Below are 15,452 nucleotides of genomic sequence, written 5' to 3'. Positions count from 1 at the left end.
GTTTAATCCAACAATAATATAGTAGACAGTGCAACTAGCTCCTGGTCTGGCCATTAAAGAGAAAGTTCTAAATGAAGTTGAGGCTGTCAGTTTTTCAAGTGTTCTAGCAGTGAGGAGCTGGGAGGACATTTCTCAGTGGTTGTCTTAGCTAGACAAGGCTGGAGGCCATCTCCTCACCACCACGCGATGATACAGCTGCAGCTGTGAGAGTGCAGTTCAAGGTTAAACCATAGTAGTCTAATTGGCAAAATGGCTCACACTGTCCTGTCCTTGAGATAAGAAGGTCTAATAGAGGAGTTTATATTGAACAAAGCTATATATAGTCCTGCATAGTCCATGTCTGGATTTATTCTGCCTTGTCTAGACTTATTTTTTGCTTTTTTTGTGCTTTTCATTGAAAGCCCTTTATAACACAGCACATTATGTTCCGTTGCTCTGCCCGCTGCTTTAACCCTCACCTCTGTGATACAATGCTACAAAAAACAGCACCAAAGAGTGATGAATGTGGCCTGACTGATAAATTAGCGGGCCGAAATTATTGGCCAGTATCAGCTCATCACATACAGTATACACCATTGAGCTAAAACATTATGACCACTCACAAGATGAAGTAAATGATGTTGATTATCTCATAAGAATGACACTCATGGTCCGATATATATTAGGCAGTAATTTAACAACAGGAGAAATGGGCAGGTGTAAAGACCTGAACTGTAAAAAAGGGCCAAATCAACATGGCCAGTCAACTGGGTCAGAACATCTTGGAAACAGCAGGGCTTTAGGGGTACTTCCAGTCAGCAGTGGTGCATATCTACTGACAATGATTTTGACTTTGTTGCACCAGTCAATTTCAACTAGAGTGCTTGAATTGGAGGAGGCGAAAATTTTTGTCCATTTTTACTAAGCTAACTGTCATGTGGAAGGTGTGAAAATTAATGAATGTTGACAGTGTCACCACTGCTGAAAGCTGCATAGATCTATGCTTGGCACTACTGGTCTGTGCAGCAAGTCAATTTTAAATGAATTCAACAAAACTACCAGATTTGATCTGGTTGAGTTTTAAACTACCTTAACATAAATTTTAAGATTTGCATATATGATTACTACAAATATGGTGTGCTACTACAAGAACAATGGTATCTTATACTATTAGTGCTTATACTAGTACTAGATTTGCAGATGTTCATTTGATTTAATTTCATTCAGGCAGAACAAAATCAGATCAAAATGAAACTATCCACACATTCTAGATCGACTTGAATTGTTGTCTATATCTGTCCACTGAGGATGACTTTTCTTACAATATTGCTTTATTAATGTAATGGTCACATATTTCAACAGCGACATCTCATTTTGGCATGACTGCACCCAATGATTTAGATTTTAATTTATATTTTTAGATGAGTTGCAGCTGAAGCCAAAATGCTCTTGCGTTCCTTTAGTGAGGAACAATAATCTATCAGAGAAGTAACTCTCCAGGTGACATTCCTCATTTTTGCATGTTGCAACATAATAGGTTGACATGATTGACATGATGCAGGTAGACATGAATGCTTTCCAGGTGAAAGCATGTGTACATTTGGATCAGGGCTACTTGCTGATGAATGGAGCTCTGTGTTCTCTGATAAAGACACCAGCGGTTTACGCAGCATGCTGTCTCGCCTGGACATTCATTAGAAACTCTTAATGATTAACAGTGCTGTACACTCAGTGTTTTCAATTGCTTGGTCTGAAACAATGATGCATAATGATACAATAATTTGATAGTAGTGCTCAGAGTAATTACATTGAGTGCTGTGGTTATTATTATTATTTGACCGATGTGTTGATATTATAAACGGTCTGTTTGTTTGTATGTATTTCTCAATTGATTGTGGAAAAACAGGAACCAATCAAGCTATGGGTCCACTTTTATTTGTTGCTGTTATTCACATCACTGAATACAGAGGTCAAAAAGATGCTGAAAATTACTATACTTTAATAGTTAGTTAAAAATTCAAATACAAAATGCCATTACTGACAGCATCTTCATATGAAATAGAAAATCCTTGGTGTGTTTTATATTATTTTATTCTTTCTTTGCGATACAGTAACTATGTCATATTTTGTATGTTTGGAAAATTATGGTATTTTTCTGCATGACTCAGACATCAGTTAAGTTAATTAGCAAATCTAAAATAACCTGCAGAGCAGAATTCATTTCTCCTTGGTGCTGTGCCTTGCTTTTTAATAGCAAATCATATGAACACCGTTTTGGTGCTTTAGGCCAAACACCCACTGTTTGACAACAAATAATTGGTGATAATTATGCAAATGCAACAAAAAAATAATGCTATCATGGTAACCATGGAGATGGTACTTACATTCACAGAACACTGGTCTGCTTGTATGGCTTTGATGTCCACACTTTACAGCAGTAGTAACATGGTGCTAAAACAAGAAGAGGAGTCTAGAGCCATGCTAGTGGCTCTGTGAGGCTGTATTTTGGCGCAGCAGTGCTTTAGCTAAATGTTATCATCACCTTGCTGACATGCTCATAGTGATAATGCTAACATGCTAATGTATAGCAGTTATAATGCTGACCATGGTCTCTATCTTAGTTTAGCATTTTAGCATGGTAATATTTCCTAACTAGCACAAAACACAACCTACAGCAGAGGCTGATTGTAATGTCACTCATTTTGCAGATAATTTGTCATAAACCAAAATATTAGACAAATTGAAATTTTGACCTGGCGGTAGCGCTAAGTACAAGGTTACCAAAGCTAATACACTTCATCCCAAGGTGCAAGAAGTCCAAAACCACATTCCAATCTCATTCTTTAGTGTTAGAGGAAAAATCAGGGGATCACCAAAATCAGTTGGATTCATCCTCTGAGGACCATCAATGCCTGTATTTAATTTCTTGGCCATTCACCTAATAGTTGTTGAGATTTTTCAGTGTCGACCAAGCTGGTGGATCGACCAATTGACCAGCAATATGATCCCCAGAACCATGCTTTTTTTTTCACTATAGTTACTATGTAAATTAAAAATGCTTAATTGTTGGGAATCCTGCAGACCACGGCTGAATTTATAGTATCATCTACATTTGGAGACACAACCCTACAGCATGATTCTGGGATGATGTGTTTCTGCTGATGTGTTTAGCATGATTGCAAATGTTTTAATTTCTGGTCTCAGCAGACCATTGAACATACAGGCCTTAAAGTGAATTTTGAATTTTTTTGACTAATAAAGCACCAACAGTTCTTATGCAAAATGTCTTTAGTGTCGCCGTGGAACACAGTAGCTCAGAAAAAATTGTTGCCATCGGTCTTCACAAAATTTAAAACAATTTATGACATAAAGTCCTTGACACCATAATCTCCCTGTCTCTTCTATTTGTAAAGTAGTTGATCAAAAGGTTATTGTATAAAGTAGAGTTGACAGGTTATGGTCTGAATGTTTGTTTAGATTAATGTCATAGTTCAGATAAAATGTAATATTCAGAGGGCATTTATTGTCGGTGTGTCTTCTCGACATCCAAACTAAACTTTTCATGAAACTAACTAATATTTTCAGTTGGTCTGTGCTAAGTAATGCAAACAAAGTACATCTGCAATGCTAATGCTAATGCAATGCAATGCAAAAAAAAATACCACACCCTCTGACAAACCCTACCCTGTTCCTGGTGAAATGTGATGCCTGAATGATTTGATTTGGCCAATTCTCAGGAAGCCACTTCCTTAGGCAACTCAACTGAAGCCAGTCATGCAGTCATGACCAGCAGTGCAGCGCATACATCGCTTTTTTTATTTTATTTTTTTTTATCTGTTGTTTGTGTATTTTAAATGAATATGAATTTTGCACCACTGTTGTGCTCAGCTGTTGGTGTCTGTGTCTCGGCTGTAACAACATTTTTTTCAGATAATTAATCTGCAGTGTTATGACGCTGTGTTAAATATACACACGGGTACATTTACACACATATAATATTACACACTGGTTGGTGGAGTAATCCGTTTAATGCAGGCCTTTGTCTTTGTTAGACATCGACTAACAAAGATATTTGTCTTGTAAGGCTCCACACAGGCTGATTAAACACTAAATGGTTTACACAGAGAGGTGATGTCATAGCTTACTGACGGCTCCTTGAGGGCTCAAACCTCAGCCCTGCTGGAGAGCTCTGTCCTCCTATTATCTCCACAAAAGGAATCAGGCTCGTCCTGCCCAGCTTTAAATGCCCCCCCCACCCCCCCATTCTCCATACACTCCCCAGTCAACTTTAGGCTGAGTTGACCCAACTAGCATTACATTTAACTAGCACCTTTTATAATTGCTCCCTTGGTTATGCTGGGAACTCTGCTTGCCATGGGTGTGTGAATGTGAATAGAGAGGGGGTTGGAGCCTTGTGACTCTCTCTGACCCTCTGTCTCTCTCTTTCTTGCTCTCTCTCTCTCTCTCTCTCTCTCTCTCTCTCTCTCTCTCTCTCTCCCTCCCTCTCTCCACCCACTAGTGAATGAGCAGATTGATCTCTGGCTTCTTGACTCTGCGTGGTGAGGAAAGGTAGCTGGTGATTTGGTATTGAGCCACAGCAACACAGATATGTGGAGTCAGAAAAGCGTTGGGCTAAGAGGCAGTTTTGTCTAATTACCTCTTTTCAGCTCCACTGCAGCAGAGGGAGAGAGAGAAAGACTCATTGCCTCCCAGCTGACACTTGCTGTGCCGTCTGATGCGTGTTTTTATGTTTCTTACAAAAGCTCTCCTTTACAATGCTGTGTACTCAGCCATGGATAGGCTATAGAGCTTGCCCAACCTCAGAACCATGCTTGGCTCCAAACAGAGGGGGGGTAAGTTATACTTTGAGATGGATAAATTTGTGTTACATTAAGTATTTTATGTCTCAATATGGTATTGCAAGATTACTGCATGGTGTTCTTCACAGGCTCAAGTCTTTACATCCTGGAAAATGCTTTGCACATCGTTTTTTTTTCTTATTATTTTTATTCTATTTTCTGAATACTTTGTGGTAATGGAAAACAGGGCCTACTAACTGCTGTATGTGGGTCAAACTGATTAAATTATCTGATGCTTTGTCTCACTTTTAATACTGGTCATTTCATTACCTCAAGCCAAAAACATTCTGCTTGTACTTCTTGAAGGTGAAAAGTATCCCGTCCTGGTTAATAGTTTGTTAACTCAATGCTTCTGTTGCAGGTAATCAAAGTTTATAATGAAGATAACACCAGCAGAGCAGTAGAGGTTCCCAGTGACATCACTGCCCGGGACATATGTCAGCTGTTTGTCTTGAAGAACCACTGCATTGATGACCACAGCTGGACTCTTTTTGAACACCTCTCCCATCTGGGAATAGGTAAGATTTTGTTTTCCTGCAAAATTATTATCTTTTTGTGAGAATGTGAAAATCTCAATACCAACATGGTCAGTACCCTTAAACAAATCTTAAAATGCTCAAGTTGTGTTTAATCAAAAGGTCCCTCTGCAACCTGCAATCACAGGCTCAGAGCTACAAGGTTCCCTGTGCTGTACATTAGGGCCAAAAGAAAAACTCTTTGACATATATTTTGTGTATATATATCATTGTTATTTTGTTGTCTCAGTCTGTGTTAAGCGTTAATAAACAGTAAGTAAAGTTTTTTTTTGTTTTTTTTTAAAGGTAATATTTCAATTCATAAACCAAATAGTATATTGTAATGTCTTGCATGGCTGATTCCACACCTCTGAATCATTGCACACGTTTCAGATATTTTTCAACAATTCAAGCAGTTTTCACTGAATGAAATGATGAAGTGAAAACTAAATATTTTTATGGCTCATGTCATTTTTATGAATCTATGATAATGTACTGAACCAATTCTGGTTATAGATTGTTGGTCTTAATATACATGAAACCAGCACTTGTTTGATTTTGACATATTTACAGTATGTACTTGTATTAATCATGTGATACTAATGTTGTTAGTCCTATGGGCGGGGTTTGCTTTGCTTGAATTGATTAGAGGATTGGCCGTAGGTAGTGGGGTGGGGAAATGTGTATGAGAGTGGAGCAAAGACTGTCCTGCATGTCTTCTGTTGAATCCTAAACCACATAGTGTAAAATGTGAGAGGAGCTGATGTTTGACTGTGTCTTTATCACAGTGAGACCTAAATTATAGATCTTGATCTTCCTTGTGTAGAATAATATTTCTCATCCTCTATTGGAGTTGCATTGGTAGAGACTGTCTACACAGACACATATGGAGTTCCTCCCATTGTATCATTTTCATCCCTGTCCACGTGGCTTTGGTTGTTGAATGCACGAGGTTGCTGTAAGCTCTAAATTACCTGCTGCTGCCAATTTGCTGTTAGCTATAAACAGTTATGTAACATACACTGTGATGTCAGAGCTTGTAAATTAAAGGGACATCACCTCCATTTGCATTAAATAATGGTGAATGACATAAAATATTGTTCTTGGTAAGCCAACAGTGAAAACACGCGTATGTGTCAATGGTGTATGAATACTGAACTGCAAGAGGGCAGTGTGATTGCATAAATGATTACTCAGCTGCATTTTCACACTATTGCACACATTACATAATTCATCCATCTGTTCTGTCCCTGTCATCAAATGTCTATTTTTAGTCAGGACTACATATCACTGGTATCCAGAGAAAACCATGTATCTAGATATTTATTCTTCAACTTTATTCAGATAAATTAACTATATGTTAACTATATTCTCCTTTTCAGGGTTGACACAATTCCACCGAGCTAATGTAACTCTGTAAGAGCCCATTGACTTGTGTCAAAACACAATATCTCAAAGCTCAAGGCTCTTTTTTTCTTAGTTTAAAAAAAAAAAGTTTGTTAGTGATTGGGGATACAAGGTTTCATGTGTAAAGGGCATGTCTATAAATACTTATTCAATTAAATCATTTATAAAGCAGGGCGTATGTCATTTTTCAGATTTTATTTTATCAGCCATGTAAATCATGATTAGTCACTTGTTGCCTTCTTTGTCATAGTTCATTGTACAACACTTCTTCACATGGCTGTGTGGAAAAAAAAAGATTAAAAAAAAGTTTTTCCAATAATTCAACAATCATTTTTAGTTCTAGGAAATAATTAATGTTTATGTTGAACTGCCTGACTTGAGAGCCACGCATTCATCCAGAGGTTACACATTGATACAAAGTTAATAATCAAACTCCGTGCCTCGAAGTTAAGCAATATAACTCTTGCAGGAAAATCTTTTGCAGACATAATTTCTCTGTGATTTTAAGCAAGTTTAAAGTCATATCTTTAATGTTGGTTTGGCGTCGTAGCTGATTCTAATTGGGTCTCTGTCTTTTATCAACAGAGCAGTGAAAAATAGATTTAATCTGTCGTTCATTATCTTTCCTACTTGTCTCACTAGAGAGAACCATTGAAGACCATGAGTCTGTTATGGAGGTGCTATCGGGCTGGGGGATGGACACAGACAGCCGGCTGTATTTTAGGAAGAATTACGCAAAATATGAATTCTTCAGGAAACCCCTGGTGAGTTTGTGATGACATTATGTGCATGGTTTGAACTAACCCACCTGTATTCCCATCATAGTGTGGGTTAAGGGGGTCAAACAGTGTTGTAATACTGATGCTGCTTTCATATTGGTAGGACTTTTTCCCAGATCACATGGTCTCCATATCCAGTGAAACCAATGGGATGGTGGATCACTCTCAGATTATACAGGTATCAGGTTCTTTCTGTTTACATTGAACTCACTGCCCTCGAGTGCCAATTGTGAGTTTCTCAACCTCTGTCTATATGTGTTGTGCTACCTTGAGAATCTACTGCACAAACCCACCTACTGACAAATATTTCTCTGCCCAACACAGACCTTTCTCAACTCCAGCACTTGTCCAGAGATACATGGACACCTCCATGCCAAAGAACAAAGCAGGAAGTCTTGGAAGAAGTTTTATTTTGTCCTGCGGAGGTCGGGGCTTTATTTTTCCAATAAGGGAACTTCCAAGGTCAGTGAAACAAAATCATTCACATGCATATTTGGAAAATCAAAAGTAATAAAATTAAAAAAAAAAAATCTGTGGGTTATTTGTTGCATACAACTGAAACCACTCTGCTACAGTTTTTAGTTACCACAGTAAACATTCAGGATAAACAAATGCATGGCACCAATTGGAAGAATGAAAATTATTGACACAATCTTTGAAGACTCATTGTATTCCTCTGTTTTTACACTATGGGTTCACCAGTTCATCCTCTGTATATACAGTATCTCACTCATGTTGTGAGAGGGCAGTGGAACAGGTTGAGCTTGATTTTCCTTAGGTCAGCTGGCACAGCAGCCAGGCAGAAACAGTGCTCTCAATGCTGCTGACAAGTGAACCTTATACCTAGGCACTAGCCATGCCAACACAACCACTTCTCAACTGCTTTCATTTCCTACAACAGTAGACCTTTTGTTGTCCAGCACAGGGAGGCTTTGGTATGGTGCCCACTTTTACTCTAGCAGGTTTACCATTCATCTGCGGTCTTGGTCAGACATGTTGCTAGTCAGTCAGCACAGACACTAACGGCTGTGGCTTTACTTTAAATAAGGAAGTGGGAACGGTGTGTCACATGAAAGCAGAACAATGGTAGCCCTTGTGCTTTTTTTTTTTTTTTTTTCCTTGGAAATTTATCTCTGGCACAATGTGGCTGTTGATACTGTCTCAACACAGCCTGTATCAATATTTCTAAATTTATCCTTATCTCTTTCATTACATTTATAGGTTAACCACACCCGGAATTACTGATAACACTGTTTTATAGACTTATTGATAAATATGCATTGTTTAAATTAAATTTTTTGTGCTTGCCTCCACCTCTGTTGTTAGATTAGACTATAAGCATGGTTTCATTCAAAGACACTATGGTATTCATCCACTTTTTTCAGTTGTAGTTTCCTAATAAAAGCATGTCCTATTCATAAATGACTTTCTTGTTCACCATAGACAGACATGTTGTGGAAATTAATATAAGACACAACTCTATGATTTGATGTTGCATGAAACTTCATACCTATAACTGTACTTGCGTTTTATTATTGCCTCTCTCTCTTGTTTTAAAGGAACCAAGACATCTCCAGTTCATTGCCGACTTTAGTGACAGTGACGTCTACACCGTTTTGTCAGCCAAAAAACTACACGGAGCACCTACAGATTATAGCTTCTGCGTCAAGGTACCATCACCTTCTAGACATGCTACCACTGTACAAAAGGAGCACAAGTAGGGAGAGCATTGATTTCCAGTAGGTTGAACTCCTTTTTGTCTTAATGTAACTTCTCCCTCCAGTCCACAAAGTGTAGTTCAGCCCGGGACTTGAAGCTGCTTTGTGCGGATGATGAGCCCACCAGGACCTGCTGGATCACAGCCATGCGCTTGTTAAAGGTTGGCTTGCCGATCACAAACTGCGGGTCTGTGTCTAAGAGGGGGAATGCTGAGTCAATGCTAGAATCAGATTTAGCTTTGGGAGGAGGTCAAGGGAAACTATTGAGTGATGCTGGATTAGCACTCCCTCTCTTGATAGAAGCAGCATGTGTTCATTGTCTGGATGTCTGCTGGATACAGTTTAAAGTATTAGTCACTCTCCTGCTTGTCTATAAATAATATACAGTAAAGCACAATCAATAATAGTATTTGTATCTGTCCATTTTCATCATTATGCGACAAGTTTACTGAAAGTATTTTACAGTTAATGTGTAAAAGGTTTGTATTTAAAATACTGACATTTTTTTTTGTTTCAGTATGGGATGCAACTGTACCAAAACTTCATTCAGCCACACCAGAAACAAAAAGCCTCTCCAATGGTAAACTGAAGCTCTTATTATTTAACTGTCTTCTAACTCACTTCTAAATAGTAGTAATAATTAGTAATAGTAATAGTTTGCCCCTTTTAACATTGACTCATTATTTTGGTGCTTAGGCCACAAAATCTGTGCTCATCAACTTAATTTCTAGCTACAGTAGTCATCTTTCTTTCAGCCAGAAAGCTGTGATAAATCCCCTTTATAGTACATATCAAGCACTAAAATACTGACATACTGATAATATTAACAACTAGCTAACTAGCTCCACCACCCCCAGGTTACTAAAAGGAATGAATTAAAGTCAAATTTCCATGCACTGAAAATCTGTTGGAGCTAACACATGCCAACACATAGGAGTGTAGTAAAAGCCTATAATTACATAGGACGAAAGAGGCACCTTCAGTGTGTTAATGTAGGTTTCTTGTCCCATAATAGCCTCAGACTCTACTGGGAGTATTTTTGTGGCAGTGAACACAAATCTATTTATGGCTTTTGGACATGTTCATGAACCCTCTGCCTTCTAAAAATACACAGTGATCAGCTGCTCACAGATTTAACAACTCATCACCTCTTCTCTGTTGTCAGAGGGTCATATGTGACCGGCAGCCTCGCCAAGAGGATTAGCTAGAAAGATAGAAGAGTGCATGAATCTGCCAAAAGGGAGGGTCAGGCTGTTGAATCTCCTGTATTCTACATGAAAGATATAGCTGTACATGCTATCCTGGAAATACATCTTCATTTACTTTTCACACTGAAGAGTAAATGAAAGCCATATTTAAACACAACATTACTGTAAGTAAGACTTCGATAAGTGGGGATGGGTATCTTTACATTGGATTTGGAGCAGAGCAGATAAGAGGAATTGGAATGCCTCTATCCTCAAAGCAAACACTGCTCACTTTGTTTTAACCACTTGTTTAAATTGCAAGCTTAGTAGGTGGTAGAGGAACAAATGTGGTAATTTCAAAGCTTTTTGTTAATCCTGATAAAAAAGAAATTTCTTCAGCATGCGCAGTTATTTAGAGCCACTCACTATATGGCAGCTTAAAGGACTAAAATGTGCCCATGTGTCATTCTTCTCAAAGCCACTCTAATCCTTTTTCAATGGGGTTTTCTGTCTGGAATCATCTAGAAGTGACGAGGATGGAGTCATGTTGCTCAGACACTAGATGGCAATACAATACCACACGATACCAAAAGTCAGTCCACTTCCTTTCCACAGTATACAAAGGAAACCAAAAATAAGAAGAACATTGGCTGTTTTGTAGAGTATCAGACATGCTTTTGTTTTTCCATCTTTGACACATGGAAAAGAAAAGAGAAACGAAGTGTCATGGGAAAATAAAGCGAAAAGTGAGGAATGATTTAAACATCAATAAGCTCATCAAGAATAACAACATGATAACTGTGTCATTTTAGAGAAGCATCTCAGAGAACTCATTGGTGGCCATGGACTTTTCTGGCCAAAGGAGCCGGGTGATCGAGAACCCATCTGAGGCGCTGTCTGTGGCTGTAGAGGAAGGCCTGTCATGGAGGGTAAGTCAGGGGTCTTATTTAAAAACTTTCTCTAGAGTTAGAAAAGATTCCCAATATTGTAAACAAGAATTTGCAATAGCCATATTACTTAACATTTTGTCGAACTTAATGAAAATCTCTTAAATAAATGGAACAAATCTTGGAACAAATTCTTGAAATGTAGTCATGTGTTCTTACAATTTACAACCTCATAGTTATTAAGAATTTACCTCATGTTTTTGAACAACACGCTTTATAGTCATACACACAGCTGGTTACCACAACAAAATAAAGCTTGTAAGGTCAACAGCTGTAAGCACCTCATAATTGAACTAGAATAAGAAGAGAAGAGAGACGGAATAAATTAGCTATGTTCTCAAATTAATTTGACTAATGTTGCGGCTGTAACTCATTTCTGCCTCAGAGGAAAAGCTGCCACCGTCTGAGCAGTCACGGGAGCCCCTCCACATCACAGAGTTCAGTGTCAAACATAGGTTCGTGGGACACTTTTTTGTTATTCTGATTTTCTGTATGTACACAATTGATATAAATGATTAGTAACATATCCGCTCCATGTGTGCCTCAGCTCTGCACTTGGCTCAGCCGTGGTTCCACAGCAAACTGTCTCGGGATGAGGCTCAGCGTCTAATCACTCAACAGGGTCTTATTGATGGGTAAGCAGCTACAGTGTACACTTCACTGTTTAAAAAGAGTCATTAAAGACATCTATTTTTCTGGCTCTATGTCGCATTTAGTGTATGTTCCTTACACAGTGAGGATTTTATTCTATACCTATTTTTTTGAAGCATGTCAGTGCTGTTATTAAAGGGCCCTTTCCCTGTCAAATACATTTTTAATGGAAGTCACATCTGAATTCTTTGCAGAACAGTAATCACGTGTATTTGACAGTACAGTAGAACAGTTGTGCAGTGGTTAGGTACAGAATATAATCATTGAGAGTGTAACATACAGTAAATCTTTTTCTTTGAAGTGCATTACTCCTGCATTACGTTATTGTATCACAGCTTCTGAACATATCTTTACATACTGTCAACAAACTGTAAGCATATTTCCAATAACCAAAAAGAAAGGGGCTAAAAGCAAGATTCTTCTTAGTGGTCTGTAATAGGTTGAAATTTAAGACAGTTTATCCTATGTTGTTCTTTAAGTACCAGCAAATGCCACATTGTGTGCAAAAATTGCTCATTTTTTTCACGCTTTAGATTTATTATTATCTGTATTTTAGAAAATCTTGAAACGGGGCAAAAGTAAGAAGCAGTGTTCTTGGTGCTTTCAGAGTATTTCTTCTGAGGGACAGCCAAAGCAACCCTAAGACATTCGTACTGTCACTGTGCCACATGCAGAAAGTCAAACACTTTCAGATCTTACCTGTGAGTACAATCCAGTGTTTGCATATACAGTTCCAAGATTCTTTCTCATCCATCTTCCAAACATTACCTCCAAAATTTTAACCTCATTTCCAATAAGTCACTTATCTTTTGTGTGCAATTCCCTTGTGTGTGGATGCACATGTAGGTGGATAATGAAGGGGAGTCGCTCTACAGTCTGGATGACGGTCACACACAGTTCACTGACTTGATCCAGCTGGTGGAGTTTTACCAGCTAAACCGTGGGGTGCTGCCCTGCAAGCTCAAGCACCACTGTGCCCGGATCACCCTGTGAGCAAGGGAGGCAGCAGACCCCTGCGGGCCCTCGTGCACCTTAACTCCAGGGCCTTTCTGGACAAACACTCCCAGTGTTTTTGTGCCTTGAAGAAGAAAGATATACACAATAACTGAACAGCCATGCTAACTGAAACCACTGTTATCTTCATCTAGAGTCCACATTCATACTGTGGTACACGGTCTGTCCTTTCTTATTTTTCAGAAAAAGCTGAATTTGACAATAGACCATATAATAACTGATTATGGGCGCTGAAGATGATGTGCGGTTTTATCTGGTAAACACTACTCTTCAGTCCTGCCAAATCCATTGTGCAAAGTTCAAACATGGCTTCTTGTCCTGTATATTGTAAAGCTGAATGTGTATTGCAAACAGATTGTGGAGCCAATGAAAGAAAGAAAGTAGCTTTTCTTGGTAAGTGACATACATTAACTGGACTTTGAGTTTTCACTGAAAAGTCAAATAGAATGTCTTCTGCAGTATGTATACCGTCATTCAGTTGTGGTCTGTCAAAGCTAATGATGGTTGAGTCCCAACAAGGGCATAATTGTTTATTTGCTACCGCGTGATGCTGGGGATTGCAGTACACAGCATCTCTGAATTAAATTTGAGTAAAACTAAGCTATCGTACTTTTCATTGTCATTGCATCTCTCTGAGTATTCAGGTTTTTTGTTTGTTTTTTTTTTTTTTTTTAAGAAAATGATTGTTTTCTATTTGAGAGATAAAATGACCTCTCAGGAAGTGTCACTGTGCATGCTCTGTATGCTGGACCGAGACTGCTGTAGAGAGAAGAAGAGACGTAATGTACAGGTGGAGAGGTGGCACACAGCCTCACTAGTCTGCACTGTACATTAGTTTTAAATGTATGTGATTAAATGAATTTTTTTGTATTAGATGAAATCAGTTGTGCGCTTGCTCTACAGTAAGGGCAGTGGCATATTTCACCAATTTTAGACATAAGTCATTAAGATGGAAATCAGAAATAATAATAATATTTGAATTCATTGTATATTGAAATTTAGCTTTTATATTTTCCAAAGATTCAGGTACACCGTGTGCAAAGCCTGGGTTGGTTGTATTTTGATGTTATTACCACTGCTGTGGTTAAACAGTGTCAGATATTGTTTTGATTTTGAAAAGCCAATAATGCATCAGCTTTTAAGAACAAGGTGTTGTAAATCACTGACACGATTGAATGACCATCTGGTGTTTTGTTGTTTCATTTATTTTTCAGCTGGACAACAGTGCATTGAACAATGAATGTCATGGACTGCATAGTTTTATATATATAAACACAGCCTGTTTGTAATGTATGATTTTGTTTGATTTGTTGTCACATTCAGGGTTTTCTGACTCCCAAAGAACTGTAGAATAGTTATTAGAAAATCACCGTCTCATTTTAACCCACAGTAGGTTTCAGTGATGTTTAAGAACTGCCAGCAATGTGTTATTCATGTTTACTGTGGTTCAGTAAGCAGCACCACAAGCTCTTTAACTCTAAAGCCTAAATAAGATCTGGCACAGAGTGAGGCAATAGATCACTAGGCTAATAAACCCGAGCTTTATTTCAAATATAAAACAGTTTACATTGTAGTCTTTAGATAGGATATTTCTCAGTAAGTAGGGCATACATGGTTATCATATAAATGCAATGACACACGTGAAATATAACAGCAAAATGAAGCCTTCTCATCAGCACACAGTGGGGTGCTCCTCTGTGCAGAAAGATTTTTCTGGTGAATACATAAGTCATGATTTTCTAATGGGATCCAGCACAGTTAAATTTAGTCACACTACATAGCCTGTGTACGGGACACATTAGCCTAACATTGTCAAGTATGATTTACTGAATTCTGTGGGTACTACTCTGTATACATACATATACTTTGTGTCCTCCATGGAACCGTCACATAAATATTTTTTATAACCACTAGATGGTACTAGAAGCATTTTGCTATTGCTTGTCCAAGTTTGTGTCTGAAATCTTATTGTGTCCAGTGCAATTTAAATTACATAATACATAAGAAATGTGTCAAAGATGCAAGTTGGGTTAATGTTAATTTTTTTTAAAAAAAGCAAAGTTATTTAAAGGTTGTGCAACTAAGACCTCTCTGACATTGATCATCTGACATTTTATGTGCAACAGTTACCTGAGAATACACCAAGAATACACCATGCATAGTGACACCAACAACAGTCTGTGTGCGCCTGTTCTTACTAAGATGAGTAAATTTATACTGAAGATGCAAGTAATCCATTTCAGATAATCACATCTTCATATACATGACTTAAAGTGCCATTCGGTATTCAAAGAGAAATTTCCTTCATTCAATATGAATAACTGTAACATACACAATGATGGTTCCCTACCCAACAGTAAACAGCACAATGTCTCATCTCGAAGCATCCGTGTTAA

At 38.1% G+C, this 15,452-nt stretch overlaps 1 protein-coding gene across 4 annotated transcripts in view; it reads left to right on the top strand.

Annotated features, from left to right (window-relative positions):
* Nucleotides 1-15,090, top strand: part of grb14 (growth factor receptor bound protein 14) — a 30,716-nt gene extending 15,626 nt beyond the window's left edge. For 2 of the 4 annotated variants that reach the window (XM_022741030.1, XM_022741031.1), the window contains exons 4-15: nucleotides 5,200-5,356; nucleotides 7,403-7,524; nucleotides 7,643-7,717; nucleotides 7,864-8,001; nucleotides 9,099-9,209; nucleotides 9,323-9,418; nucleotides 9,775-9,837; nucleotides 11,257-11,373; nucleotides 11,777-11,846; nucleotides 11,939-12,026; nucleotides 12,650-12,743; nucleotides 12,889-15,090. In XM_022741030.1, the coding sequence (XP_022596751.1) occupies nucleotides 5,200-5,356; nucleotides 7,403-7,524; nucleotides 7,643-7,717; nucleotides 7,864-8,001; nucleotides 9,099-9,209; nucleotides 9,323-9,418; nucleotides 9,775-9,837; nucleotides 11,257-11,373; nucleotides 11,777-11,846; nucleotides 11,939-12,026; nucleotides 12,650-12,743; nucleotides 12,889-13,035 (1,278 nt within the window). In that variant the 3' untranslated portion in view covers nucleotides 13,036-15,090. Of the gene's footprint in view, nucleotides 1-4,548; nucleotides 4,833-5,199; nucleotides 5,357-7,402; nucleotides 7,525-7,642; nucleotides 7,718-7,863; nucleotides 8,002-9,098; nucleotides 9,210-9,322; nucleotides 9,419-9,774; nucleotides 9,838-11,256; nucleotides 11,374-11,776; nucleotides 11,847-11,938; nucleotides 12,027-12,649; nucleotides 12,744-12,888 lie in introns of those variants that run through there. The other 2 variants (XM_022741034.1, XM_022741032.1) reach the window with 2 other exon arrangements.
* The last annotated feature ends 362 nt before the right edge of the window (nucleotides 15,091-15,452 follow it).

This window comes from Seriola dumerili, unplaced genomic scaffold (assembly GCF_002260705.1).
Source record: "Seriola dumerili isolate Sdu_G_001 unplaced genomic scaffold, Sdu_1.0 BDQW01000052.1, whole genome shotgun sequence".
Classification (NCBI taxonomy): Eukaryota; Metazoa; Chordata; class Actinopteri; order Carangiformes; family Carangidae; genus Seriola; species Seriola dumerili.
This window is presented reverse-complemented; position numbering and strand designations above follow the sequence as displayed.